The sequence below is a fragment of the Euprymna scolopes genome, chromosome 25 (genome assembly GCF_053919585.1).
Source record: "Euprymna scolopes isolate OS-2025 chromosome 25, ASM5391958v1, whole genome shotgun sequence".
Lineage (NCBI taxonomy): Eukaryota > Metazoa > Mollusca > Cephalopoda > Sepiida > Sepiolidae > Euprymna > Euprymna scolopes.
This window is the reverse complement of record NC_136506.1, coordinates 36,745,054-36,772,565: the sequence shown is the minus strand read 5'-3', so window position 1 is coordinate 36,772,565 and position 27,512 is coordinate 36,745,054. Positions and strand designations below refer to the sequence as shown.

Sequence of the window (27,512 nt, the reverse complement as noted above, 5' to 3'; positions counted from 1 at the left end):
CTAGCCTAAGCTAAACAAACGTGGTTTCGTGATTTTTCAGTCGTCTTATACAACCGATATGTGATAAATTCATAAAAATGTGTTCCAGTTGTGTACCTCGTCTTATTTGACGGTCGTCTTATACGCCGAAATATATGGTAATTATTTAAAAATAACATCCGAGCAGCAATTCGCAATTTCCTATTCATGGGTGGCCATGACAACGAGGGTATTTTTGAGTTTTAATTTCAATTGGCTAAAAATAAAACAAAAGAAAAAGAAACTAACAAGTATCAAAAGAATATAATGTTTGTATTTATTTCAGATTAAAACTTTAAAGTTACCAAATATTCTTTTTGTGTGGAAAAAAGGCGTTTAAGGTCATAAATAGTAATCTTAGTGTAACAGGGCGAAGACGCGCGCATATCAGCAGAAACAACCAAGATATGCAAATGATCGAGCCTCGTGTGAGGTGACATTTCAGCGAGAAAGAAAGAAAAAAGATTATTTTAAAAAAACTGCTGTGTAGTGGAGACAGAGATGAACGTATTACACACGTGGGCTGAGAGCGACGAGGAAAAACTTGTCCTAACAATAACCGCACAAAGACAGAGTATTACGCATTCGACGCGGTAGATTTCTGGTCAAGCACCCTGGAGTACTAGAAGACTTTTGATCAAGAGGCAGGGTGTTATTCAAAAAGTACATGTAAACAAATGTCTGTTGCTTCAATTGAAAAAAAGTGAGTCCAATTTTTTCTTGTTTTTGTTTTCTTGCCGCTGTCTGCATATAACGTGTGGGTCTTGATTGTTGACATATACTGCATTTCATTATGAGCAAACTATTAAAAGTGCTCTCTTTGTCATTCTGGTGTTCTCCATCTGTCTCTAACCGTTTCTCCCTCTCTCTCTTAATATTATATTTACTTCCTTCTTTTTTATAATACAGTTTACAACAGATGCTGTTCGTGATTTATATCTATGTGTTTTTATCGTTTTACCAATTGTGGGTGGAAATTGTAATTCATTGGGATCATTTAGTTTGGTATGTTTGTTTTGTTTTACGGCATATCGACCCTTTTCGGGTTATTTAGTGCCAAATCCAGTTATTTGGGAAATAGTATTCATGTTGCATCCAGTTATTTTGTAGAAGGTTTTTATTCTTCAAGCTCTTTGAACTTTCAATCACTAGGTGTAGTGTTTGGTTTGGTTGCTTTATAGTGGATTTTATCATTTTTGTTCACTGCCCTGCAGAACATGAATGTGTTTTGCAATGGTGAGAGGAAAAAAATGGTTACATTTTTAATGTTTGGCACATTTTTTAAGTTAGGAAATCAGTCAGGAAGTGGGGAAGATAGGAAGAGAAAGAGAAAATGAGAAGAAAAAATGGGGGAAAGTAGGTTGTTGTTTTTGGTTTGGTTTTCCAGAACATAATTAATTTCGCAAAAGGAAGTACAAAACCAAAAAGCATAAATGTTAGGTGCATTTCGTCTCATGAAGCCAATATCTTTATATAGCCTGATCTGGTAGCACCAGGGATCATCTGGATTATTTGGACTACTGTTCTCAACTAAGGTGTTATCTTCACAGCGTAACCTCTGACATCTGTAAGGTGTAACTTTTCGAACTAAGGATCTTTCTGTACGGAATGTTAAACCAAGTCACAGCTATGATTGGTCAGATGTCTTACGTAATTCATAATTGTATTTTTAGTATCGCCAGAATTGTGGTCCGTAAGCACCTATTGCGTAACGGAGAATCAGTTATAAGTGAGAGTCTTGTGGATATATATATATATATATATATATATATATATATATATATATATATATATATATATTATTTAATTGGAATTCATTATTGAGATGAGTATTATTTATTAATTTATCTATTGCGGACTATTATCCTCATCTTTCTTAATTGTTGTTTCACGACGTTTCGACCAACTATTCCTTTGGCCTTCATCAGGTGATAACCCCAGACGGGATAGGAACTCTGAATCTTATAACTGCATTCTCAGCAATTACTGCCATCCATTGTGGTTGTCGTCTTACCACGCTTTAACCAAGTAAGCCTCTGGCCGGTTTTGGGTAAGATTGAAACCGCTATCTTTAGACAATTCTCATCTGGAACCGTAGAGATTCAACGTCTCTGTCCACTGCGCCATGGTCCCCGAAGGGCGATCAAGTTTGGATTTTTTGGTCTTATGAATCCACGTTTATTCATTATCTGTCTTCCATGGTCGGGCCTGTACCGAATGGTATATTGGAATTCATTATTGAGATGAGTATTATTTATTAATTTATTTATTGCGAAAGACAACAACTATGGATGGTAGTAATGTTGAGAATGCAGTTAGGAGGTTCGGAATTCTTATCCCGTCGCGTTTTTCACCTGACGTCTCAATTAAATAATATATATACCATTCGGTACGGACCCGACCATGAAAGATGAGATAATAAATAAGCATAGATTTATAAGACCAAAAATCCAACCTTGATCGCCCTTTGAGGCCCGTGGCTCAGTGGATAAAGACGTTGGATCTCTACGGTTCCAGTTTAGAATTGTCTGAAGATAGCGGTTTCAATCTTACCCGAAGGCGACCACAGGCTTTCTTGACCAAAACGCGGTGAGACGACAAATGCATGGCAGTAATTGCTGAGAATGGAGTTAGAAGATTCAGAGTTCCTATCCCGTCGCGGTTACCAAATGACGAAGGCTAGAGGAATAGTCGGCGAAACATCGTGAAACAACAACTAAGAAAGATGGGGATAATAGTCCATAATAAATAAATTATTCTTGTGAATATTGAAGCAACAACAATGACTCAAGGAGAACAAGTGGGTTAAACAAATGATTCTATTCGAAATTTCACGCAGGTTCATGAGCTTCACATAAATATTTTCAAGTTTTGAGATTATATCGGCTGAAATTCTGTGCGAATATCATCCAAGATGAGAATAGTAGTCAGAATAATTCAAATAATACGAGTTATCGATCGTCATCTAAAAAATCTGAATCATAACACCGTAATCCATTGCTTCCGGTTATGTAATTTTTTAAATTAAATAAAATTGGATTAAACGTTGAATATTTAAGCACCGTTTATTTCTTATTTAGTTCAAACTCATTTCATATATGGGTTAATTCTATCCTTTCGGTAAATAAGGCCTTCTTTTTTATATGTGGTTTATTATTGCCTTTTATGATTTCAAAACAGCGTTTTTCTACCATTATGTCGAGTTGTCATTTTTACAGAACTAGCAGTCAGACCTCCACCGAAATCAGCTTCTGATGTAGATAGGCCGTTTTTGGTTTTCGCGTTTAAAAGGCGCGAGTTTGAATTCTTCGAAATCGGTCGCGGATTGGTACTCTTATTTAGAAGTTGGACATTCTGAACCATCAGGGGCGTATTTTCGGATTTTACCGATGCTGGCGTCTGGACTTGTTCTGGGAGTGTACCCTTACTTTGAAACGCCGCGTTAGACTCTTCTGTGGGGTTTTCATTTGGTGATTCTGGAGACTTTGGAGCGGTTGCCTTGACAGTAAATTCTTTAGAGATTTGCCCGGCTGACGTAATGGCTGTTCGTTCTATTTTCATTTGGTTTAGAATCGCGTTCTCGTTTGATACCAATTTTAGAAGTTCGTCTTTCTCTCGGTTGTCTTCTTGCAGAAAATGCAGCTCGCGGTAGAGAATCGCATTTATAAATCTTTGCCAAGAAGTGAGTGTTCTAAACTGCTTTTCGCCGTTTTCCCTCTTTTTTTCATTTATGAAACCCCTTATTTGGGTCTCTTGGTCCTGTAAAACCTTCTTCTTTATAGAAAGCTCGTCTTGAAGCTGGGCAATATTATCGTCGGTTCTCACGGCAAAATCGCGGTAAGCCTGCATCAAGCCTGGCGCACCTTGTTCCAGAGGGTTGAAACCGAGATGTGTAAGGACCCAGTCGCTTTCAGCTTTCAAAGATTCGTATCCAGCTTGCACGTCTTCCAATTCTCGAAACCGCTTCAAAAACTTACCAAAGTCGTCCAAGAAGAAAGCGAACTCGTTATCCATGACGGCGATCAGTTCTTTGTCGCAGGACCTCGGTTGTAACTGAAGTATCGAAGTTATCTGCTTGTGTGTGGTCCGCAGTATATTCTTAGAAATGTCTAACTGATCCCCCAAACGTTTCAGGCTCGACTCATTTGCTCGGTTATGGCGGATTTGCAATTCATTTTCGCCGTCGCAACGCACCTGCACATCTTTCACTTCTTTCTTCAATTGGCTTATCTGTTTGCTCAAGCGATTTCGTTCTTGATTGGACGATTCGATTTCATCCTTCAGTCGCGCAATCTCAACATCTTTCGATTTCAACGCCATGTGGAATTCGTACGACTGTTCTAACTGTAATTTCTTCACCTCCAGACATTTTTCTTTGTCTGTGTTCTTTTCTTTCCACAAACCACGGAACTTCAGTTCTTTTACCTGAAATAAAAAGCAGAACTGTTATATATATATATATATATATATATATATATATATATATATATATATATATATATATATATATATATATATATAGTAATTTATAAAATCTAGGATTTCTCAGGCTGATGCGCGAATTCCGTGGTTGTTTATCGTTTTTATATGGTTCTCTTCTGTTGAGGATTTAGTTAGCCAATCAGCTTTCTAGTATCCACTGCGCCCCTTCCTATCAGCCAATGGGCATGCATTTTATCGAACAAAGGATCTGTTTAAAAACTAGGTTAGTTGTTTAAGGCAGATATTTTCTTTTTTTTTTTTTTAGTTTATATATAAATATACATATATGTACATACATATATGCACATATATATACATATATATATATATATATATACATACATATATGTGTGATCGTTTATGTATATTCATGTTTATTTAGTTTTTAAACAGATCCTTTTTCGATAAAATGCATGTCCATTGGCTGATAGGAAGGGGCGCAGTGGATACTAGAAAGCTGATTGGCTAACTAAATCCTCAACAGAAGAGGACCATATAAAATGATAAGCAACCACAGAATTCGCGCATAAGCCTGAGGAATCCTAGAGTGGATGAAACGCCGAATATTCAGTGTAGCTTAATCGCCATATATATTTTATAAATTACTAACTGGCTCTACTTACGTATTGAGCACTTTTGAAGTAAATACTTAAAGTTTACGCATAAATCTATACTTTCGTATATTAATTTTATGTGAGTAAATGAAGTAGTTATATATATATATATAAATATATATATATATATATATATATATATATATATATATATATATATTGAAAGGTTGAATACCTAAAACTCGACGTTTTGTCCAACTGTTCCGTGGGCAGTACCAAGAGAGAAAAGCTAAACATAACAGAATACGTTTTCTTTTATTTATTTATTTATTTATTTATTTATTATTTTAGCATTTATCCACAGATAAAGCTCAAGAAACAACTGGGCGAAACGTCCAGTTTTAGGTCTTCCGTGTTGTCATATAAACTCATACCGTCGAACTTGTTGATCATTTCATTATTATGTATATTTATGCAGGCGACTTTAAGGGGTGTATGTGTGTTTGGGAGCGAGAAAAACTATAAAGAACATACAAAAACAAGGAATCCCTAACAATGATTTTTATATATATTATATATACTGGAGGCCTACTATTATGATGTAACTCGATATACCTATTTTACAATGGGGGCATCACTAATCAAGGTCCAAAAGCCATGTAAGGATAAGTATAAATCTTTGCCAATAAGTGAGTGTTCTAGAATAGTTTTCGCCAATCTCTCCTTTCTTTTCATTTGTGAAAAGCCTTATCTAGCTCTCTTACTCGTGCAATTTTCAGCCTCGATTCGGTTGCTCGGTTATGGCGGATTTGTAAACTGTGTTATGCCATAAGTAGTTTGTGCCCATATATAGACTAAAAAATTGACTCTTGGATCCAAAGACATTTTGTCTTTTTATTCCCAGTTTTCAATTTATTAAAGACTAGCTTAGGTACCCGGCGTTGCCCGAGTATTTTAAGATGTGTGTTGAGCAACAAAAAAAAGTGATAGTAGGCAGGCAGGCAGGCATGCTCGAACCCGTACCGCTAAGGAAGAAAATAACCTGAAAAAACGTGACGTCTTTGTCGTCGCGTCCATCGCCAAACAGGAAGTTACATAGGTTTTGATTATGGCTAGTAAATCGAAAAGCGGGGATGACTTTCGAAAATATCGGCGAAAAAAGCGACATCTTCCTGTTGCAAAGTGCCCAGTTAAGGGTGAAGGAATTAATGTTTTTAGCCAATTTTTCGATATTTGTCGTCTGAAGAGTTGTGAATTAGAACGATACCGATCTCATGACAATCCGTCGCCTCTGTCGAAAGCTTTGGAGATACATACATACACACATACATTTAAACAGACAGGTGACATTTGTAGTATAGAACACTACTTAGAGTGTATTTGGTAAATATTCGTACAATGTCATTTTTTTTCAAAAATCCCGAATATTTACTTGTATTCATGCTCAGTTTAGCTTTTGGATGTTTTCAAATGTTCGCATATTAATTGTCATATCACTTGAATTATGAGCAGCACTAGTTGATCCCACGACGCAGCAGTCGCATCTAAGTTCTAACCTTACTTTAATTAGTAGTGCCAAAGCTAAGTTCACTCTGTTAAAATCCATGAAGTAGCATCAGGATCCGTCGTCGTCCGGTTGTTTGTATCTCAGCTCATGGGGAAATAAAAATAACTTTATATGACTTGCTTCTATCGCTGCCGGGGATTAAAAAATTCTACTCTACTGGGTTTAATAAGTAGCTTTCATCCAAGAAGAAGAATTAATGCAGACCAGATAATCCTAAGCCACGACCTTTGCGATCATACAAAGTAAACAGCGGCGGCGGCAGCAACAGACATTGTGAATATTAATGATCATGTTATGTACGCAAGAACAGACTGCTAAGAGCAAAGAATTTTCAGCTCAAGAATAAAGAGGGATAATGCTAATTTGAAGAATCAAATCAAAAGTAGTTGCGAAAATACGGTACAAGAGATACAGCGGACCAATAAAGACCAATATGATTGGAATACAAATTGGATTAATTAAAAAAATTGTTTAAAAAACACAACTTTTATAAAATCAAAGTCAAAATGATTTTTGGAAATTTTCTAGCCTTTACTTAAATGAAAACATACTGCCTAAAGGTACACACACACACACACACACACACACACGTTGACCTTCAGAATCTTATACACAAAATAATAAAAGAATACTTTGATGTAACGTCAGGAAGATATCTTATTTTATTATAGGTAGCGCCATATATATATATATATATGTGTGTGTGTGTGTGTGTGTGTGTGTGTGTGTGTGTGTGTGTGTGTGTGTGTGCGCGAAATACGTAACAATAACGGTAATAGAGGTTATGAAAATTACCTTTACATTAATAATACCTTGCTTCGCATAATAATTTAATGGGCAAACTCTACCGTGTTAACTAAAATTAACTATCAGAACCATATATACAAAATAACAAAATCGTACTTTGACAAAAAAAAATCGTACTTTGACAAAAAGAAAGGTCCAGACTTCAGTATGTGTAGCGAATATAATCTAAAAATGTCCCATCTATTGAGGAGCGTGTTTAATTTTCACGTTAGAAATTAACATTATGTTTTACTCTGCATTCGTCAAAATCAATAGACAGTTACTTTACGTGGTAAAAAGAAGCGCAACATAGATATAGTGACCTTTTGTTTGATGAAGTTCTCCACTTCGGTCCTCTGTTGTTGACCTAGACATTTCTCGAGTGAGGGCAGGATTTCGAATAGAGCCTTTGTATCGATCACGTCACTTGATTTTTCTATTTCAAAAAGAAGAAAAACAGATTACGTTAAGAGGAACGAAACTTGTGGAAATGTTGCATGGTAATGCTTGGGAAAATTAAACTAGTGAATAATTATAAAATATAAACAGGAAAAAGAAAAAATTCTAACACTATTTTTATATGTATATATATATATATATACATATATATATATATACATATATATATATATATATATATCATTGAAACACTACCATATTTTAATATTTGGTGAAGTGGCAGTTTTAGTCATTTAGAACTGTTTAAAGCTTCACAGTTCACTCATTTTTCGACCAAATTACGAACAATTATTACAGATTAACGATCACATCTCAGTTATATTGTGAATTTTTTTTTAATATTGGTTCAGTAGAACAAAAGTTATAATGAATGTACTGGTGTTCAAAATTGTAAGAAACGTAAGGAGGTGAGTGACGTTTTTTGACTGGTTTCCATAACAACCATGTCGCTATAGCGACTACTGTTGCGACCAATACACCGCTCTCGCGAAAGGAGAAGTAACTAGTGAATGAAATGGAGATAATTGGGAGGATTTTATTGAAAGCAGACGAGTGCCGTACATTGTTATTACATATGTGTATGTTATGTTTATGGCGGCAAGAATATAAGAAGGAAATTAAATAAAGAACAAGCGAATTTACTGTAAGCCTTGAAAAATCATGGATTACAATAGAAAAATGTGAGCATGAAAAGTAATATATTTAAGCTTAAACATTGAAAAGTAAAGGGCTTGTTAAAACTGGAAGAAGTGACAGATATTCTAGTAAAAAATATAATAAATTTATAACTTAAAATACTGCAGCATTAAGATTTTTTTTAGATTTAATTTAAAACATTATATAATCAGTTCTTAATGCTGCAATATTTTAAGTTATAAATTTATTATATTTTTACTACAATATCGTATCCGTGTCTTTTCCAGTTTTAACAAATAGCCATTTACATTTCCATGTTTAGGCTTAAGCATATTACTTTTTAGCTCGTTTTGTTCTATTGTAATATATATATATATATATATATATACTAGCATGGGCGCTCGGCGTTGCCCGGGTGTTTTGATGTGTATGTTGAGCAAAAAAAAAAGCCGTAGTAGGAAGGCAGGCTCGAAACCGTACCGCAAAGGAGGAAAAGAACGAGGTAAAACCTAACCATTATGCTGTTACGACCACCGCCAAACCGGAATCGACTTTTTTTTTAAATTAAGGCTAGACAATCTAAAGGAGAGGATAACTTTAAAAAATATCATCGAAAAAACTGACCCCCCTTGTAGAAAAGTGCATAGTTGAAGGGGAAGATATTAATGTTTTTAGCCAATTGTTCGATGTTTGTCGTATGAAAGATTGAACTTTAAAACTGTACTAATCTTGGTAAAATCCGTCGCCTCTATTTAAAGTTTAAGGCAGACATGCAAACAGACATACATACATGCATTTATATATTGGTAACTAAAAATTTTCGACCCAAACTGATCAAAAAGCTTGCCCTATCTCTGAATACCCTTTAACTTAAATTTCAAATATTTAGACCAGAAATTGTCTTAGTAATTTGGAAGAAACCGCAGAGGTCAATTTTTTTTAACTTTGACCCCTATTATGACCCCTTAAAGTTTATTGTTTTGGGCTCAAATCAAGTTATTAAGTTAGATCCATATCCAAGGAACCTATATCTAAAATTTCATGCGTAGACCCAAAATTGTCGGAGGAGTTTGGTAGAGTTCTCAAAGGTCAAATCGTTGAACTTTGACCCCTTAATCGCCAAATTACTGGCCAAAAACCGATCATATCGATTTTCCCAAGTCTGAGTACCCTGTATATCAAATTTCGAGTCTGTAGAGTAAAAATTGACAGAGTTATTGCGTAGGGAAATGTACACAGACACACAGACACGCAGATACACAGATAAAGATAGACAGACACAAAGATACACAGACACTTTTACTTTTATATATATATATATATATATATATATATACTGTTTTTTGGGGGGGGAGGTTTCACCCCAAATAAGGCACTCAGCCACTTAGTCGTGAGAGGTAACTATTTGGGGTCATATTTGCAGGGATACTATATAGGGAGTTATGCAGCGAGATTTCTGTTTATAAAATGAAAGTCAAAATGCTTTTTAGAAATTTTCTAACCTTTACTTAAATGAAAACATCTTGTCTAAAGATACACACATACTATTTAGTATATATACACTTGAATTTCTGCATATTAGTAAAGTCATGGAACAAGGAACCCGAGAGGGAATTACAAAGTGCAGCAGTCTTACGGAACAGCTATTTGAGTAGAAGGCTTTACGGCATCTAGGCATTTCCAGTGTGAGGGTGGGATTTTGCTGCTTGTCGGGTTTGTCGGGGGTATTGTCGTCGAGGGGATACTTGTGCCTATGGCCAGATAAATAAATGTTTACTTAAATACATGTACCCGTCTTATTTTTACTAATGTGTTCCCACTCAAGGCTCAAAAGCACCTCGTGAACAAAGGACAAATGATTTCTGTCAGGTTGATGCTAGGACAATCACTGTGACGGTTGCAGATCATCATTGCATCTGTTTTGCATTTGATTACTTAATAAAACGATTTTGCACTTAAAAACGACCATGCTGTAGCTAAGGGAAGCAGTCCAATGATATTGCGTTCCACGAGCGGATACTCCTTGAAAAGAAACATTGCTCATGGAAGTTTCGTTTAGTTCCAAGTGCATAGAGGAAAAAAGCAAACATTTTACAGTAGTTGTAGCTTGATGATTTTTTACTGTGAATGTTTCATAGAGAGATCAGAGATTTAAGCTCAGTCGAGCACCAGCTATGAAAATGACGACGGGGCAGAGAAAGACTCGTAGCATTGCTCATGTGTGAAAAGATGTTTGAGGGAGGAGATTTTCGAGTTGATTTTCTGTCTACATATTATAAAGAAACCAACTAGCAGATGCTGATCAGCAAGCAGGAATATACCTTCGTCCTACTCGTATTGGAAACGCCTATTTTGAAGCTTTTATTCAGAAACACCTTGTCGCTACTACAGGAAAGTCAGCCGTCTAATTTCAAAAGTGGACCTAATGAAGTATTCACTCTCGTTGGGATGAGCCAGTTTTCCTCGTAGGAGAGAGTTTCTAGGGAATATAAGATTCACAAGTGGTTCTCAGTTGCACGTATCACATGATATGGTGTTGATTCTTTTGCAGGGATATCGTCATCTTTTCACGAATTGTTACCCAGCAGATACTGACCAGCTTCAACCGTGACCTTCTTAATATATAAGGAAGTCGGAGAAACTAAAATCATTTAACCTGCTGACGTCATTTACTTTGGGCTATTGAATCTGGTCAGAAGAAGTAGATGTCGTCTAATGACAAAAAGGAAAGATAGATAACTGTTTTCGGAGATTTAGCAGAGGAACCAAAGAACGCATAAAAAGGAGTCAAAACTTCAAATATATAACGAATGAATGTTACCAAAAGAAAGATAAGTTACTTTTTCTATCTACATGGATATGTTTTGTGTGTTTTAACGAAACCCAAAGCTTTTATTCGGTTCGAAAAAGAACTAGTATCGAACTGCTAAGGAGAATAAGCAATCAAAATGGCTGATGAAACACATTGTCTTCGGAACGTCAAAAATGGTTCAAATTTTGAAAAACAAAAAACAAAATACTGATAGAAATCCACCCAATAAGTGTCAGGAAGTGTAACACTGATAGATATTAGGTGGGTTTCTTTCAGTACATTGGTTATTTTGTTCTGTTTAACCATTTTTACGCTCCGAGGAAAGTATATTTTCGTCAGATGTTACATTTTGATATCTGAAGGTACTTGCATACTCCATCATGTCTAGCTGTATAGTAGCCGTCACCTAGAAGTATAAGGCAATGCGTGCAAAAGAAAGGCGATCTTAAAATATATCTTATATGATGTACTAAACAAAGCCTAGATATAAAACTCCCCTCTATTTCTACGGATACATGATTGAGATTGAGGTCAGAATTATCTGCTCCATCTATTTCATCAGCGTAACAAAATCTGCACCCGTTTAAAATATATTCTCTATTCAAGTTTATTAATTGTCAGCCCAACCGGTTTTTTCTCTGTACTCTCTCTCTCTCTCTCTCTCTCTCTCTCTCTCTCTCTCTCTCTCTCTCTCTTACATGTATGATGTTACTACTCCCAATGTTTTCTATAAGTACTTTTTAGTAGTAATCTATTTTGGTTTCAGAAGCGAAGAAAGAGAAATATTGTTCCAAATAAAATGACAGTATCAATCCAGAGAAACTTTGAATTGGAAAAGCTGGTTCACAAAGAATATCGTTTCCAATATGTAGCCAATGCGAAAAAGTTCTGAGGTGTTAAATGGATACAGTAATTATGTTTTGTTAGATTTGAGCTAATAATTTTATTATTTGGATTTTAAATAATTATAGATATGTCTATAACTAATTGACAAAGGCCTGAGTTGGTCGAAATATTTGAATTCTATTATTTTTATGCGTAAAAAGAATAAACTAGCATCGAATTTGGTTTCAAAAATGACTTTTTATGTTTTTCATTCTAATAGTGGATCTGTTATATAATAGTACTCTGTCCGGTTGTTAGATATTCTTAAATATATTTTAATTGATAAAGATTTTGTATTTATTCGGATTATTTTTCTCCTTCTGTATCCTAATCTCACAAAGTTTTAGTCTGTGTAACCAGCGACATTATTCAGTTACATCTTTTCGAACTCAAGATTCGATAGTTAAAAATCTGGAATATAAAATGTTTTATTTTTAATTTGAATTCATTATTGAGATGAGTTTTATTACTTTTTATTTATTCCGGACAATTATTCTCATCTTTTTGTTAGTTGTTTCACGACGTTTCGGTCAACTATTCCTCTGGCCTTCGTCGAGTGGTAACCGCGACGGATAGGAACTCTGAATCTCCTGACTGCAATTACTGCCTTCCGTAGTTGTTGTATTCTCACCACGTTTTGGCCAAGTAAGCCTTCGGTCGGCTTTGGATAGGATTGAAACCGCTATCTTCAGACAATTCTCACCTGGAACCGTAAGGACTCAACGTCTCTATCAACTGCGCCACGGGCCCCAACCAAGGCCGTAGTAATAGTTGGCCGAAACGTCATGAAACAACTAAGAAAAAGATTAGGATAATGGTCCGCAATAAATAAAATTTATAAAATGTTAATTCGAATTTTGAGTGTCCTTGCTGAACAAAGGGATATCAATTAATGAAGAAGATTAGGCAAACAAATTTAGAGCCGTTAATTATCCACATGTCAGAGTATAGTCAAAACTTAATTAAGAATTACATTTTGTTAAACGTTATTAATAAAAGTAATGTTCATTTGATGCGTGTGTTGCGTTATTGAATGTATACATAATTTTCTAGTTTGCATATTTCAAATACTTGCTATAGTATATATACACCTAACAATTCCTTTCTGGATGTTCTTAAAATCAACGCAGAAATGAATTTGTCAACAATGACAGCGAGAAGTTTATTTACAATTAACTTTTGCCAAGCAACACACAGAGAGAGAGAGAGAGAGAGAGAGAGAGAGAGAGGGGGGAGAGGAAACATAACTTGGATTAGCTGTAAGTGTGTGCGAGTGTGACAGGCGACGGCGGAGAAATGTCAATTACAATTGACGACTCGATCATTTTTCTTCATCTCTCTCTCTCTCTCTCTCTCTCTCTCTCTCTCTCTCTCTCTCTCTCTGTGGTTTATGTTAACTGTCTTATATAGACATCAACCGAAAATATTGAAATGTAAATTTTTAAAATATTATAGTGCTCCTTTTTTTATTATTTTGCGTTGCGCAATTACAATTTCCCGACTTGTAATGTAAATTTTTCTTTGTTTTCGGTGATAATTACAATACCGGTCATTTTTTATATGAAACAAGAATGTAGATGAAAAATATATCTGAACTTTGCATATGTGCATACCACCGCTTTTATCGGTGTCACCCCGGCTCAACATCTAACACTTATATGAGTCCAATAAGAAAAGATATGAGTATTAAAATTAATGTTTACTCTAGTGCGTTCCGTTCCCTCTGTAGTTGATATTGAGTACAACGCTTGTATTTTGAAATAGTTAAAGATAGTTTTGGCATAAATACCCACCCACTAAAGATGATTGTAGATTGAACTGAAAATAAGTTGGTTAATAAATTCATCTTGAAACTCGAAAATTAACCAGGGAAAAATATTCAGGCACAAGTCATCTGTAATACTTAACAAAATATATCAAATGTTGAATATATATATATATATATATATATATATATATATATATATATATATATATACTTTTTTTATTTGGCATAAATTCTAATTTTTTGACTTGTAATTTTTGTAACTTTTCTTTCTTTTCGGTGATAATTGCAATTCCGGTCATGTTTATGGGTAATAAGAATGTAGATCAAAAATCTCTCAGAAATTTAGATGTGAGCTGATAATTTATCTATCTATCTATATATCTATATATATATATATATGTGTGTGTGTGTGTGTGTGTGTGTGTGTGTGTGTACACGTTTGTTCTAAAATAAAGTCTCCTTATTTTTTACTTCAAATGCACTTTTACTAGCGATGAACAACAGAAGTGCATGGGTGTCCGGAGTGCATTTTCTATACAATAGTCGTTCCAAAAGTAAAGTCTCATATTTATTTTATTTCAAAACGTCGAAGAGCTGCAGAGACAGAAGGTACTATTAGAACGAGCAATGTATATGTGGACAGCCAAAAGACAATTAATTATAAAATAAACATTTAAAAAGACAAGCAGGTGTCTGTCTTGAAATCTATGACAGATATGTACATGAGGGTATGTTTTGTACGAGACAAACAAAGCGGTGTTATTTTGTTAAGCCAAATCAATTATTTCAGTTACCTTCTTCCCGAAGAAAATCCGCTACGAATGTATGTCCGGATAATTGAAATACGTCACACAGGGAATGGAAGTTTTTCTTTTCCCGTACAAATAGCCATTGGATAAGTCTGTCTGCTTTTTCGTATTTGTTCTTCACTTCCTGTGAGAAAATAAACAAAGATTAAATTGAAGATGACTTTAGGGAAGAAAAGCAGATTAAAGAAAAAAAAAGAAAGAAATGTTCGACGCATCTCCATCTTTAGAGAGTATATATCCTACTGTGAAATACGCTTCTTCTGCAACTGATGAAAATAGTTTATTTCAACAGATGAAAATATTTTTCTGTAACATATGAAAACATCTGTCTATAAAAGATATATATCCCTTTCAACAACAGATGTAAATACATTGATGTAAATCATACCAGTTATCATAGGTGCCACAGGGCTTATGAAGAACCTGAAGTCCTACCTAACTCATATTCCTGGTGAACCAAGTCCAAAAGAGATCCAGACAATTGCAATTAAGAGAATAGCGAGGATACTAAAAAGAGCTCTCGGTTGGTTTCAATAAAAAGCGGGGCAATGTAGGCAGCCGGTTTGGCTGCCCCATATCCAGCATTACAGTCTTCAAAGGAAGAAAAATAAAAGAAAGTAAAAGATATAAATATTTTTGGACATGAAAATACAGGGTGAGCCAAAAGTAGATACCGAGCATTGTCTTATACATATATATATATATATATATATATATATATATATATATATATATATATATATATATACGTAAAAAAAAATCGTTAATTCATTATCCTCACAGCAGCAGTCGTATAGCCCTATGGTGAGAAGGCTTGACTGTCATTTGATCGGTCGAGTTTCGATTAGGGCTTGAGGCAGTTGCCTGTCTAGCCGCACTGATGAGCTGTGAAACAGCGAAATAGTACTGTATGTGGATGACTATATATATATATATATATATATATATACGAGTGGTGTGCAATAAGTAATGCCCCTGACCCACTTCCCATAGTAGTAGAGCAACGAAACTTGGCACAGTTATTAGTCTTTCTCTACATAGGAACCACCCAGAGTTATGCATTCCTCCCATCGTTTGATGCAGCTCTGGAGACCGTTTTTGTAGAACACCCCAGGTTGGTCCTCGAACCACGACGTGACTTCAGAAATCAAGGCTACATCATCTGAGAAACGCTTTCCTTTCAAAAACAACTTCATGACTGGGAAGAGATGAAAACCAGAGGGTACAAGGTCAGGAGAGTAGGGAGGATGCAGGTGGATTTCATAACCACACGCCAGTGCTTCTGATCTGGCGACATGCGAGTTGTGGACCGGAGCGTTGTCCTGCAGGAGGAAGGTACCTTTGCTGACCTTGCCCCGCCTCTTGATTTTGATAGCTTCCCTTAATTTCCTCAGAAGTGAAGCATAATAGGCTCCTGTAATTGTGGTACTCTTTGCCAGGAAATCTGTCATCACTACTCCGTCCTGGTCCCAGAAGACTGTGAGCATGACCTTGCCAGCGGAGGGCTGCGCCCTTGCCTTCTTTGGAGGTGGTGAGTCCAAGTGCTTCCACTGCATTGACTAGGCTTTAGTCTCTGGATCATAGTGATGGACCCAGGTTTCATCCTGTGTAATCAATCTTTTGAAAAACTTTGACTCATCTTCTTAGCACATCTCCAAATTCATCCTCGAGCACTCGACACGTTCTAGCTTCTGGAATGGTGTGGACAACCTGGGAATCCATCTGGCAGACGCCTTATGCATATTCAAATGTTCATGAATGATACTTTCCACAGACCCTGTACTAACCTTGACATCTTGGGCTATTTGGCGAATAGTAATGCCCCGATTTTTCAAAATAGCAGCCTCAACTTGACGGACAGATGCCTCATCAATGGCAGAAGGGGGCGACCTGGTCTGGGAGCTGTTTTCACAGACTTCCGGCCATGTTTGAATTCACGATGCCAGCGTTTTACAAGGTCATATGATGGGGCATTATCACCATAAGTTTCTATCATTTCATCAAAGGTCTCTGTGGTGTGCGTCCTTTCAAATACAAAAACCAGATCACTGCTCGATATTCAACAGGCTCCATTTCACACCTGACTCAGTTCAAACATCTGTAAAACAGAAACCACAATCAGTTCAGAGCTGTAATTTGCCACATAACCCGCAGAGATATAAATCATTGCACATTCAAAATTTCAGATGGATCAGACAACTGAAAGTGGGCCAGGAGCATTACTATTACTTATTGCACGCCCCTCGTATATATATATATATATATATATATATATATATATATATATATATATATATATATATATATATATATAAGTAATAGTGTTCTTGTATGTGTATACAACTCTGTTAGACCACACAACTGGACCGATCATGACTAAACCTGGCATAATGATAGCCCTCTAACCTAGGGATAGTGCGCACCATTTTTGTCTAGGTTATGGTTAAAGGCCAACGTCATAGCGTATATATATATATATATATATATATATATATATATATATATATATATATATATATATATACTCTTACAGCACACACCACTGGACCGATCATTTACAAGGTGATAATCTCCGACCTAGTGATGGTGCACACCATTTTACAAGATCAAGGCCAAAGGTTAATGTGATACTTTGTTGTATGCTTGGGTACCCACGGAGCAAAGTCCCTTGCGAAGCGCGGGTATCTTTGCTAGCATTACATATGATTGTAAATAAATAATGAGATCACGTATTTATATAACTATATATAATAAGGCAATGCTGTTCTACCTCTTTTGTCCCACTGTATATTTTTTCTGAAATAGATAAAATATTTCATATATAACATATGGCAATATTTTGATAACAGATGAAAATATTTTTTCAGACACAGTCAAATATTTTTCTGTAACGGATGTACGGATTTTTTTTTATGTAAATGCAAAAGCTGCGTGCGAAAATTCGACAAATGATATAAAATACATCGAAACTTTCTGATGTTGGGTAATGACGTAAATAAAACCGGGCGTTCCCCCTGCGACGTGCAAATACATCATGTTTAAAATGGCTTCGAAGCAGATTTTTTATATTTGGTAGCAGGGTGCCCCGACGTTGCCCAAAATTGAATAAGGATCAACGAATGTTTCACGCTCCCAAATTTTTATTGTCATCGAAATAAGTTAGAAAAAAACATTTTCAATTGTAACACAGTGAAGATCGTAAGTGTAGTCCTAGGCGGTTCCGATTTTGGAAAACCCACACAAATTCATTGGCGTGGCCTGGATCCTCTAGACCACGACGGGGTTTTATACGCGATTCTTGTTATTCCTTGCTTCATCATTGGTTCATGGGTAAAAGAAAAAAAAGTTAATGATTAAAAAATAGGAAAGAAAAACAACTCAACGTCTCCAGAGAAATAAGAGTGGCACGGGGCATAGTCTGGAACTGCGTTAGATTTGCTGCCTTTCTTTTTGTTTTGTGTCTCTTAAAAGATTTCAACTCGATTAGATGGCAGTCGTTTGATATTTGATTCACGAATTCACTAGGCAACAAATAAAATTAACTCCAATCGTAAATTCCTGTTTTTATAAAGATTACTTATTAAATAAACTCTTGATTACAATATTTGCTATTTTATAGAAAAGTTAAATAAAAAAAAATACATGTAATATCATTTTTTTTTATCAATGCAGAGTGTGTAACAAATTTTATGACGACCGATGTCTATGTTCCTTTTTTTTCTTCCTCTCTTTCGGACAGTTCGGACAGTGGGCGGTGGGGTGTAGCGTGGATGGAGGGGCGCTCAGACTTAACTCAATTTAACTGCTAAAAACACACTCCGCAACCTTCTTTAGCAAGGTGACAGGGTGAGTTTGACGAAGTCTCGGTTTTCATTCAGCCAATCCATCTTAGTAGTGTAAAAATTGAATTCGCCCTGATTGGCCAATTAGGTAAAATCACTTGTGTGTGTGTGTATATATATATATATATATATATATATATATATATATATATATATATATATATTAAGTAATTTTCTCTCATAAGCTTCTCACGCAGACAAAGTTTCATTCTTACTTTTCCATTATGCCAAAGTGGTAAATAATTGTTTCATATATTTCTGTAGAAATTGTACCAGTTTTAGAACTAAGTTTTCCAAACTTTGTATCGTTAGACCAATAATACAAATAGTGTTTTGTTAGTGGTTAGAAGTGTCCTACTATATACCAAACACTCCAATGCATCAATTCCAACCTAATTCCTAACACTAATCTAACCCTAAATTTTTACTATACCTTAATTTATTATTTGTTAATTGATTACAGTTTGGAAAAAAATGATACAAATACAACTGTAAATTATGTCGAGCTGAATAATTCCGGAAAGCCAATGGAGCCTCTTGCTTTCGAACGCCGAATTTTTGCTTTCTTCGTTTTCGATGAGCATGCAGAGCTATATTGCACGACGGCTCTCACAAAGCCTATTAAGGGAATATGAATTAGTATTTAGCGGATCCTATTAGAGATTCCAATTACAGGAAAACCGACAAATTAAACTGTGACTATTTTAAATTTATCAATGGCGTTAATGATTTGGTTGAGACATAATCGTATCTACCCTGGAGGCTGCCTGTCAGGAACAGTGAAACAGGCATTATAATGTATATTATTAAAACAAAATCATTTATGTTTATATATATATATATATATTTATATATATATATATATATATATATATGTGGGGGGTGACTATTTCATTTAATCACATAAATTAATATATGAAATATAGTTTTATGCGTAAAATTTCAGTATTTACTTTAACAGTGCTCAATACATAGGTAGAGCCAGGTAATAAGTTATAAAAATATATATGACATATATTATATATATTTTTATAACTTACTATATATATATATATATATATATATATATATATATATATATATATATACACACACACACGGGGGTTGTCTCAAAAGTAATGTCTCCTATTTTAAACTAAAAAGTTTAAGAGCTACGAAGATAGTTGTGGTACCATTAAAACAAGCGACTATTTGCGTTCCAGAGTTTAGTTTTCTACATAATCAACAGCATTCTCAATGCACGTTCGCCAGGAATTCAATGACGCTTCTCTGCTATTGGTGCACGTCCCTGACATGGGTTGTTTTCTTAGAGTCTGACACTATCTATATCTATAAAAAAAAGCCATCAAATTTTCAGATCAGGAATGCATAAGTCAAGTCATCGTAATAATGAAATTTACAATTCCAACTGATCCATTCGACAGAACGAATAATAGGACAGATTGCTTTTTGAATTCCCCTTTTGGATTAGTTTTAGAAAACGGATTGGATGTGATATAGTTATTGTTGTTAAAGTCGATTGATATAAAACGTTGTTAGATGTTTACTGTGTAAGATATGAGGGCCAACTATGAAACTTCCAAATCACATCCTTACATCATTTGTAGGCATATATGTTGACGGCACTACAATCTATGGTAGCACATCAAAGACCGTAAACGAAAAAGTTCTCTCTGATTCTCTCTCCTTTGATCTTGAGCATATAGTACAATGGGGAAAGAGGTGGCTGGTTACTTTTAATGCATCTAAAACCAAGCTTCTATCTCTTTATAATCTACGCTCTGATGCCAATCTGGCATCGGTTGAAATGAATGGCTCTCGTCTTAGGGAGGCTTCATGTTTTGTCAAACTTCTGGGCTTGACCTTTACTCCTGGCCTGAAATGGAACACGTATATCAGATCCATTGCCAGGGTCGCTGGAAAACTGATCGAATCCTTCGACCGCTCAGTATATATCTCACTCATGATGTACTGTTGCCACATCTGGGCAGGAGTTGCTTGAAGCAGCTTATCCTGCATTGACAGATTTCAAAATAAACTTGGTAGCTTAATGAGAGATGCCGTTTTCTCTTCTTTGCAACCTCTTTCTCACAGAAGAGACGTTGCAAGCCTGTCTGTGCCTTATCCTTATTTTCATGGCAGGAACTCAGCTGAGCTTTAATCTATGGTCCCTCCTCGCCAAACTTTCACGAAAAGAAAACTCGTTTGGCCGAAACCACTATCGATAATTTCCCACACTCTTTATCTGTGCTTAAACCTAAACGTAAATGCCATGAACAAAGCTTCTTTCCTAGAACTGCACGCCTGTGGAACACTCTCTTCCGATTGCCTGCTTTCCAGCTGACTACAATCTAATTGTCTTCAAGTCCAACGTAAACAAGTTTTTGATGAAACTCCACCCTAAGTAATCCAATTTACAAAATTCCCTCTACTTATGTTTACGATGCTATAATCACATTGACTAATGTATACCCATTAACCATTATCCTCGAGTGGCTTCTGGGCCTTGACAAGCGGTGATTCCTGTGTAAAAAAAAAACAAGGGTTGTCTTTTGTCTGATTTCTGGAAAAAGCTCATTTGCTTTAGGAGAACTTAATTCCATTAGTTGGAACGCATCGCCCACACAACCACATAGCATAGCATGGAATATGTGTTTAAATAATGCAACTACTACTACTACAACTACTACTACTACTACTACTACTACTACTGATACTACTACTGCTATTACTATGACTAAAATTGCAAAAAAAAATGAACTTCCTAAGGTAGAATACGAGAGAAGAAAAGAAAAATAAAGACAGGGGCAAGAAGATAAACGAGGAGAGAGAATATTGTTGCGAAGGGAGTAGACAGAGAAATGAAAATTATACAGATATGTCGACCCCAAGAGAAAAAATAAAAAGATAGGAAAATGCAACCGATAGAGAAAGAGAGAGTACGATATTAAAAAAAAGAATAACGATATACAGACATTATGGATATAAATATATGTAGATTACAAGAGAAAAAGAGAGATAGGTGAAAAAAAGAAAAAGAGAAACAAGGGAAAAAACAGAGCGCGAAAGAGCGAAAGGGGTAAAAGATAGTGGGGGCGAGAACGCGATATGAGAATTATACAGATAAAATAAAAGCCTCTCTTAACGAACGCATTCCACCATTCGTTTATTCTGCTTGTTTTTCCGCCATTACTGTTCGCGCTATACGGTTGCTATGGTTACTATCTGAAATGAAGCGTTATGCGCTGACGCTAACATTCATCGGTAAACAAATCTGAGCGCGCATTGTCCAAATCGGCCGCCATTTTGTTTGCATTTCTTTCCACTTCCATTTCCCTTTTCTGTTTTCAATACTTTATAGTCTCCTTCTATCTAAATACTGACCGTATTTTAGAAAACACCAAGTATGAAGTAGTAGTAATAATAATAATAATAATAATAATAATAATAATAATAATAATAATAATAATAGCAATAACAATAATAGTAATAATAATAATAGTAAAAATATTAGCAAAAATAATAATAATCATAGTAACAATAATAATAGTAATGATAATAGTAATCACAATAATAATAGTAATAATAGCAATGATAATAATAGTAAAAATAATAATAGCAATGATAATAATAGTAAAAATAATAATAGCAATGATAATAATAGTAAAAATTATAATAACAATGATAATAATAGTAAAAATAATAGTAGTAATTATAATAGCAATCACAATAATAATAGTAATAATAGTAATAATAGTGATAGTAATAATAATAATAGCAATAACAATAATAGTAATAATAATAGTAAAAATATTAGCAAAAATAATAATAATTATAGTAACAATAATTATAGTAATGATAATAGTAATCACAATAATAATAGTAATAATAGCAATGATAATGATAGTAAAAATAATAATAGCAATGATAATAACAGTAAAAATAATAATAGCAATGATAATAATAGTAAAAATTATAATAGCAATGATAATAATAGTAAAAATAATAATAGCAATGATTATAATAGTAAAAATAATAATAGTAATGATAATAGCATTCACAATAATAATAGTAATAATAGTAATAATAGTAATAATAGTAATAGTAATAATAATAATAGCAATAACAATAATAGTAATAATAATAGTAACAATATTAGCAAAAATAATAATAATCATAGTAACAATAATAATAGTAATGATAATAGGAATCACAATAATAATAGTAATAATAGCAATGATAATAATAGTAAAAATAATAATAGCAATGATAATAGTAATCACAATAATGATAGTAATAATAGCAATGATAATAATAGTAAAAATAATAAAAGCAATGATAATAGTAGTAAAACTAATAATAGAAATGATAATAATAGTAAAAATTATAATAACAATGATAATAATAGTAAAAATAATAGTAGTAATTATAATAGCAATCACAATAATAATAGTAATAATAGTAATAATAGTGATAGTAATAATAATAATAGCAATAACAATAATAGTAATAATAATAGTAAAAATATTAGCAAAAATAATAATAATTATAGTAACAATAATTATAGTAATGATAATAGTAATCACAATAATAATAGTAATAATAGCAATGATAATGATAGTAAAAATAATAATAGCAATGATAATAACAGTAAAAATAATAATAGCAATGATAATAATAGTAAAAATTATAATAGCAATGATAATAATAGTAAAAATAATAATAGCAATGATTATAATAGTAAAAATAATAATAGTAATGATAATAGCATTCACAATAATAATAGTAATAATAGTAATAATAGTAATAATAGTAATAGTAATAATAATAATAGCAATAACAATAATAGTAATAATAATAGTAACAATATTAGCAAAAATAATAATAATCATAGTAACAATAATAATAGTAATGATAATAGGAATCACAATAATAATAGTAATAATAGCAATGATAATAATAGTAAAAATAATAATAGCAATGATAATAGTAATCACAATAATGATAGTAATAATAGCAATGATAATAATAGTAAAAATAATAAAAGCAATGATAATAGTAGTAAAACTAATAATAGAAATGATAATAATAGTAAAAATAATAATAGCAATGATAATAATAGTAAAAATAATAATAGTAATAAAATATTAGCAATAATAATAGCAACAATAAAATAATAATAATAATAGTAATAGTAATAATAGTAGAAATAATAATAATAGTAAAAACCATAAATATTAGCAATAATAATAGTAATAATAACAGAAATAAACAAATAATAATAGTAATAAAAATAGCAATAATAATAAAAATTATAATAATTGTAATAATAAAAATAATTGTAATAATAATAGTAATAATAATAAAATTAGTAATACTAATATTAATAATAATAGTAATAATAATAGTAAAAATAATAGTAGTAATAATAATAGTAATAATAATATCATTAATAATAGCAGTAATATTAATAATAATAGCAATAATAATCATAATATTAGAAGTAATAATAATAGTAATAATAATATTATTAATAATAGCAGTAATATTAAAAATAATAGCAATAATAATCATAATAGTAGAAGTAATAATAATAGTAATAATAATAATAATAATGACAATAGTAATAGTAATAATAATAGCAATAATAATAACAAAATAATGATAGTAATAATAATAGTAGTAATAATAATAGTAATGATAATTATAATAATAGTAGTGACATTAGTAATAATAATAACCATAGTAATAATAATAGTAATAATAATAGTAATAACAATTGTAGTAATAATAACAGTAATAATAATATTATTAATAATAGCAATAATAATAATAGTAATAATAATAGTAATAATAATAATAGTAATCATAAAAATAATAGTAATAATAATAATAGTAATAATAGTAATATAAATAATAATAGTAATAATAATACTAATAGTAATAAAAAAGTAATATTAATAGTAATAGTAATAATAATAATTCTAATATTATTCTAATAATAATAGCAATAATAATAGTAGTATTAGTAATAATAATAGTAATAACTACGATAATAATAAAAAATAATAATAATAATAGTAATAATAATAGTATTATAAATAGTAGTAATATTAATAATAGTAGCAATAATAATTATAATAATAGAATTAATAATAATAATAGTTATAGTAATAAAAATAATAATAACAATTATTATAATAGTAATAATAATAGTAATAATAATAGTAATAATAATAGTAATATTAATAGTAGTAATATTAATAATAGTAGCAATAATAATTATAATAATTGAATTAATAATGATAATAGTTATAGTAATAAAAATAATAATTATTATTATTATAATAGTAATAATAATAGTAATAGTAATAATAGTAATAATCATAGTAATAATTATGACAATAATAATAAGAAGAAGGAGAATAAAAAGGTAATAATAGCAATAATTATAATAATAATAGTAATATTAATAATAATAGCAATAATAATAATAGCAAAGTAATAATAATAGTTATAGTAATAATAATAGTAATAATAATAGTAATAATAATAGTTATACTAATAATAATAGTAATAATAGTAATAATAATAGTTATAGTAATAATAATTTTAATAGTGATAATAATAGTAATAATAAAAGTAGTAATAATTCTTCTACTATTAATAATAGTAATAATAATAGTGATAATAATAGTAATAATAATAATAGTAATAATAATAGTATTAATAATAATAGTAATAATAATAGTAATAATAATAGTGATAATAATAATAACAATAATAATAATAACAATAATAATAAAAATAACAATAATAATAATAAAATAATAATAACAATAATAATAACAATAATAATAACAATAATAATAATAACAATAACAATAATAATAACAATAATAATAACAATAACAGTAATAATAACAATAACAATAGTAATAATAACAATAATAATAATAACAATTATAGTAATAATAATAATAATAACAATAACAATAAAAATAATAATAACACCAATAACAATAATAATAATAACAATAACAATGACAATAATAATAATAGCAATAACAATAACAACAACAACAATAATAATAACAATAACAATAATAATGATAACAATAACAATAATAATAATAACAATAACAATAATAATAATAATAACAATAACAATAACAATAATAATAACAATAACAATAATAATAATAACAACAATAACAATAACAATAATAATAACAATAACAATATTAATAATAATAACAATAATAATAATAATAAAAATAATAATAATAATAATAATAATAATAAAAATAATAAATACACGGAACTAAGAACATTGAAGCTGCATATCTATAAGTTCTCTAGCCCATCCTTCACCCCCTCACCTTGTCCCATCATCGCCCACACCCCAAAGAAGGCTGATCCCAAATAGCCGGGAAGGGTCAAGGAGGATCGAAAGACCGACTAGAGGGTACTGACCACACCTCCTCTGGACAAGTGCGGAGAGAACTGGGTCCCTTGGGAGCCTTATTACAACTTAAATTCCAGTTGAAACCCATGGCCGCTGCCAACCAGAAATTATTGGTAAGGGGCTGTTGCGATAACGCAAATTCATTTGCGATTGCTATCGAAGGAGGTGGAGAGTACTGGAAATCTGGGGAGCCTTGTTGTCACTTAGCTTCCAAGGAACACCACAGGTTGTTTTCAAAGAGAGATCTTTAGTGACCTGTGTGAAAGCTCCTTGTGAGCTAAGAATAATAATCATACAACTACTACTACCACTAACAATAATAATAATAATAATAATAATAATAATAATAATAATAATAATAATAATAATAATGGAAAGACCGAAGAGGGCGCCCTGGCCAGACCTCCGCTGGACAAGTGCGAAAAGATCTTGGGGAGGCTTAGTGCCACTCAAATTCCAGTATAAACCAATGGCCACTGCCAGCGAGAAACCAATGGTAAGAGGCTGTTGCGATGATTCAAATTTATTTGCAAATGCTATCGAAGGAGGAGGAGAGAGCTGGACGTCTGGGGAGACTTGTTGTCACTCAGCTTTCAGAGAACACCACAGGTCTCCAATCAGATCGTTTGCTGACTTGTGTGAAACCTCCAGGTGAGCCGATAATAATAATAATAGCATCTTTATAAGAAGACGAGGAAACTAATGACAATGTACGATGCATTTTACCGGGAAAATGATACTGACCCAACGTAAAAATGATCGAAGAGGGAAGACTGATAAATGTAGAAGGTACAAAAAAAATTTAGAAAAATACATACATAAGTCAGAATACAAAAAGATTGATCACCGCAAGAAGAAAAGCCGTCAGGAAGAACAATATAAGAAAACTATGCAACCAGACACAGAATGAGACGAAAAAAGGGAGGAAGAAAAAAAAACTACATGGACGATTTATGAGAATGACAGACGAGAAAGAGAATCATCAAAACTCCTGGATGTGGTTGAGAAAAGGGCACATAAACAGCGAAACAGAATCTCTAATGAGAGTTCTACAGAACAACGCAAGTAGAACTAACAATCTACGTTTATGTTTTCCCGTGTTTAGATAAAACACGGGAAAACATAAACGTAGATTGTAGACAAACAGGGGAACATAATAAATGAATAAAGTTTAAAAAAAACGTGGGTAAGGCAGGAACTGGTATCTCTGCAAGCAACTGCATCTCAAACATTTGGGCAAATTAAAGACAGAAGAAGAAAAGGAAAATCACAAAATCTTTTGGGACACGAAGATACAAACAGATAAACTCATCCAAGAAAGATCGTCATAATTATTATTATGACGACAACAGGAAGGAATTAAATTGCAAAACTGTAGAGTTTGCCGTCCCAGCAGCTCACAAGTTGAAGATCAAAGAAACAGAAA

General features: G+C 32.5%; 1 protein-coding gene across 5 annotated transcripts in view; it reads right to left on the bottom strand.

Moving 5' to 3' along the window:
* Positions 1–274: 274 nt before the first annotated feature.
* LOC145247334 (uncharacterized) overlaps positions 275–27,512 on the bottom strand; it is a 222,893-nt gene continuing 195,655 nt past the window's right edge. For all 5 annotated transcript variants that reach the window (XM_080108993.1, XM_080108991.1, XM_080108992.1 and 2 more), the window contains 3 exons: positions 14,762–14,900; positions 7,731–7,843; positions 275–4,443 (listed from right to left, as the gene is read on the bottom strand). In XM_080108993.1, the coding sequence (XP_079965119.1) occupies positions 3,190–4,443; positions 7,731–7,843; positions 14,762–14,900 (1,506 nt within the window). In that variant the 3' untranslated portion in view covers positions 275–3,189. The remainder of the gene's footprint in view (positions 4,444–7,730; positions 7,844–14,761; positions 14,901–27,512) is intronic.